This window comes from Eptesicus fuscus, chromosome 7 (assembly GCF_027574615.1).
Source record: "Eptesicus fuscus isolate TK198812 chromosome 7, DD_ASM_mEF_20220401, whole genome shotgun sequence".
Lineage (NCBI taxonomy): Eukaryota > Metazoa > Chordata > Mammalia > Chiroptera > Vespertilionidae > Eptesicus > Eptesicus fuscus.
The window spans coordinates 55,065,334-55,068,097 of record NC_072479.1 but is presented as its reverse complement, the minus strand read 5'-3'; the positions used below and the strand labels follow the sequence as shown (position 1 = coordinate 55,068,097).

Below are 2,764 nucleotides of genomic sequence, written 5' to 3'. Positions count from 1 at the left end.
GTCCCGAATTGCAAGAGGGCAAGGCCAGGCCGAGGGAACTCACTGGTGCACGATTGGGGCCGGGGAGGGACACGGGAGGTTTCCAGCTGGGGAGGGACCATGGGAGGGCACCAGGGTGTGTCTGGCCCATCTTACTCAGTCCTAATTGGCCGGACCCCAGAGCATCTGCCCCCTCGTGGTCAGTGCACATCATAGCGAATGGTTAAGCAACCTGAGCATATCATTAGCATATTACACTTTGATTGGTTGAATGGATGACAGGACTATCAGACACTTAGCATATTAGGCTTTTATTATATAGGATTTGTTCTCTCTCTCAACCAGTGCTTCATGACATCAAATTTATACATAGATCATGAGTCAGAAATATACAGAGAAGTGATAGTTGCAAATGTGAAAGGCATTTGGATGGAATGACATTACATTATCCTCACAGGAAAAGATCTAATCCCACTTCTTATAGGAATTAGAACAAAAATTAACTGTTTGGTTAATTATCAGTTGGAATTGCCTATATGGTTAAAATGAATAATGAGTATAAAATAGTTTTGTGAATCCTAATATTAAACAGATTATTTGTATCTAGGATCAAAGCCAAGGGTTCGTTTATTTATTTTGCCTTGTGCCTCTCAGCAGGTTTCTGCCATGGGTGACAAGGGAACAAGCAACCACACAGAAGTGACTGACTTCATTCTTATAGGCTTCAAGGTCCGCCCAGAGCTCCACGTTCTCCTCTTCCTGCTATTTCTATTTGTATATGCCATGATCCTTATAGGAAATGTTGGGATGATGGCCATTATTATGACTGATCCTCGGTTGAACACACCAATGTATTTCTTCCTAGGTAACCTCTCCTTCATTGATCTCTTCTACTCAACTGTTATTGCACCCAAGGCCATGATCAACTTCTGGTCTGAGAGCAAGTCCATTTCCTTTGCAGGTTGTATGACCCAGCTCTTTCTCTTTGCCCTCTTCATTGTGACTGAAGGATTTCTCCTGGCAGCCATGGCTTATGACCGCTTCATTGCCATCTGCAACCCACTCCTGTACTCTGTCCAGATGTCAACACGTCTCTGCACTCAGTTGGTGGCCGGTTCCTATTTTTGTGGCTGCATCACCTCAGTTCTTCAGACCAGCATGACATTTACTTTATCCTTTTGTTCTTCTCGGGCCATTGACCACTTTTACTGTGATTCTCGTCCACTTCAGAGAATATCTTGTTCTGACCTCGTTACCTATAAAATAATTTCTTTTTTCTTAGCCAGCATCATTATCTTGCCCACTGTCATAGTTATTATTGTTTCTTACATGTATATTGTGTCCACAGTTCTAAAGATACATTCCACCGAGGGACGTAAGAAAGCCTTTTCTACTTGCAGCTCTCACTTAGGAGTTGTGAGTGTATTGTATGGTGCTGTCTTTTTTATGTATCTCACTCCTGACAGCTTTCCTGAGTTGAGTAAAGTGGCCTCCTTATGTTACACCCTAGTCACTCCCATGCTGAATCCTTTGATTTACTCTCTGAGAAACAAAGATGTCAAAGAAGCTCTAAAAAAAATTCTAGAGAAGAAAAATACTGTTCTTTGATTATTATTTCTCTTCCACCAAAGGTGCTGTGGCTATTCCTTGCATGCTCCTTATGGCCATTAAGGAAAGTAATTCTCCGGAACATCCTAAAAGTGTTATCAGTAGCATTTTCAATAGAGACTACCCTTCCCATTATTACTTTTTCCTTTTTTTCTGAGACATTGTTAATTTTAAACACCCTGATTACAGGAGATGTCCTGGATGATAGAGAAGCATTCTTCAAGATAAACCCTCCCACTGATTTCAAATAATGTTTTATTTCACAGAATTGTTTTCTGTTTATTTTTATGGCATGCTGCTTTACAGTCTTTATATTTTATTATAATGTTTAAACTATATTTTGTCTGGTGTTTGTCTTTGGAATTGCTCCTCCACTTATACAATCATTGATAATTGACAATAATGCCTAATTTATTTTTTTAAATAAAATATTTCTCAATTTTATAACTAGTTCCTTTACTGTGTTAAGTGGTCATTGAAATTTCACTTTGAATCAAGTATTTTCTATGTGTTATACTGTGAGAAAAGAGTAATAAGAAGGAATGGATAACAAGTAATCTTCACTATATACATTAACTTATATAAAACTGTATATTGAGTGTGGCAGGTATTGTGGAGTGCTCTGAGGCACTACTAGTTGCTAAATTCTAATATAAAGAACTAAAGTGGGAGATAAAAATTTGCAAGCATTTTTGAGCAATAATTCCTTCGATTTATAGCTTCATATTTTTTTTGTTAATTATTGTAAGAAATTATTTCATATTGGTATAGAAGCAAGCCAGTCATCAAAATAGAATGTGATCCAAATTTACTCATCTATGCCTTTGACGGTTTATTTATTTTATGTTCTGGTTTTATAATACTAGTAGTCTCAGGTATAAATCATCTCATTTTTTAGGGAGTTTAGAATTTACTGTGAGAGTTACATCCTTGGACAGACAATTAAAACCCAGAAGTGTGTGTGCCAAAGGTAACAGAGATTGCAAGGTTGGGTGCTTGAGAGCAGGTGGTTGGTAATCAAGGAAAATCATTAGGTCTCTGTGAAAAACGTATTTAAAAGGTCATAAAAACTCTGTCAGTGAAACTGCCATGTCAGTTTATATTATTGATTTATGCTTAAAGTACGTCAGTGTAAATTAAAAAAGACTGAGTTGAAAAATTCAGGTAAAATACACAG

General features: G+C 37.6%; 1 protein-coding gene across 1 annotated transcript; it reads left to right on the top strand.

Moving 5' to 3' along the window:
- Nucleotides 1-588: 588 nt before the first annotated feature.
- On the top strand, nt 589-1,587 carry LOC129149646 (olfactory receptor 9K2). The gene has a single exon (XM_054718431.1). It carries the CDS (start codon nt 646-648, stop codon nt 1,585-1,587), a length of 942 nt encoding a protein of 313 aa, XP_054574406.1. The 5' UTR covers nt 589-645.
- The last annotated feature ends 1,177 nt before the right edge of the window (nt 1,588-2,764 follow it).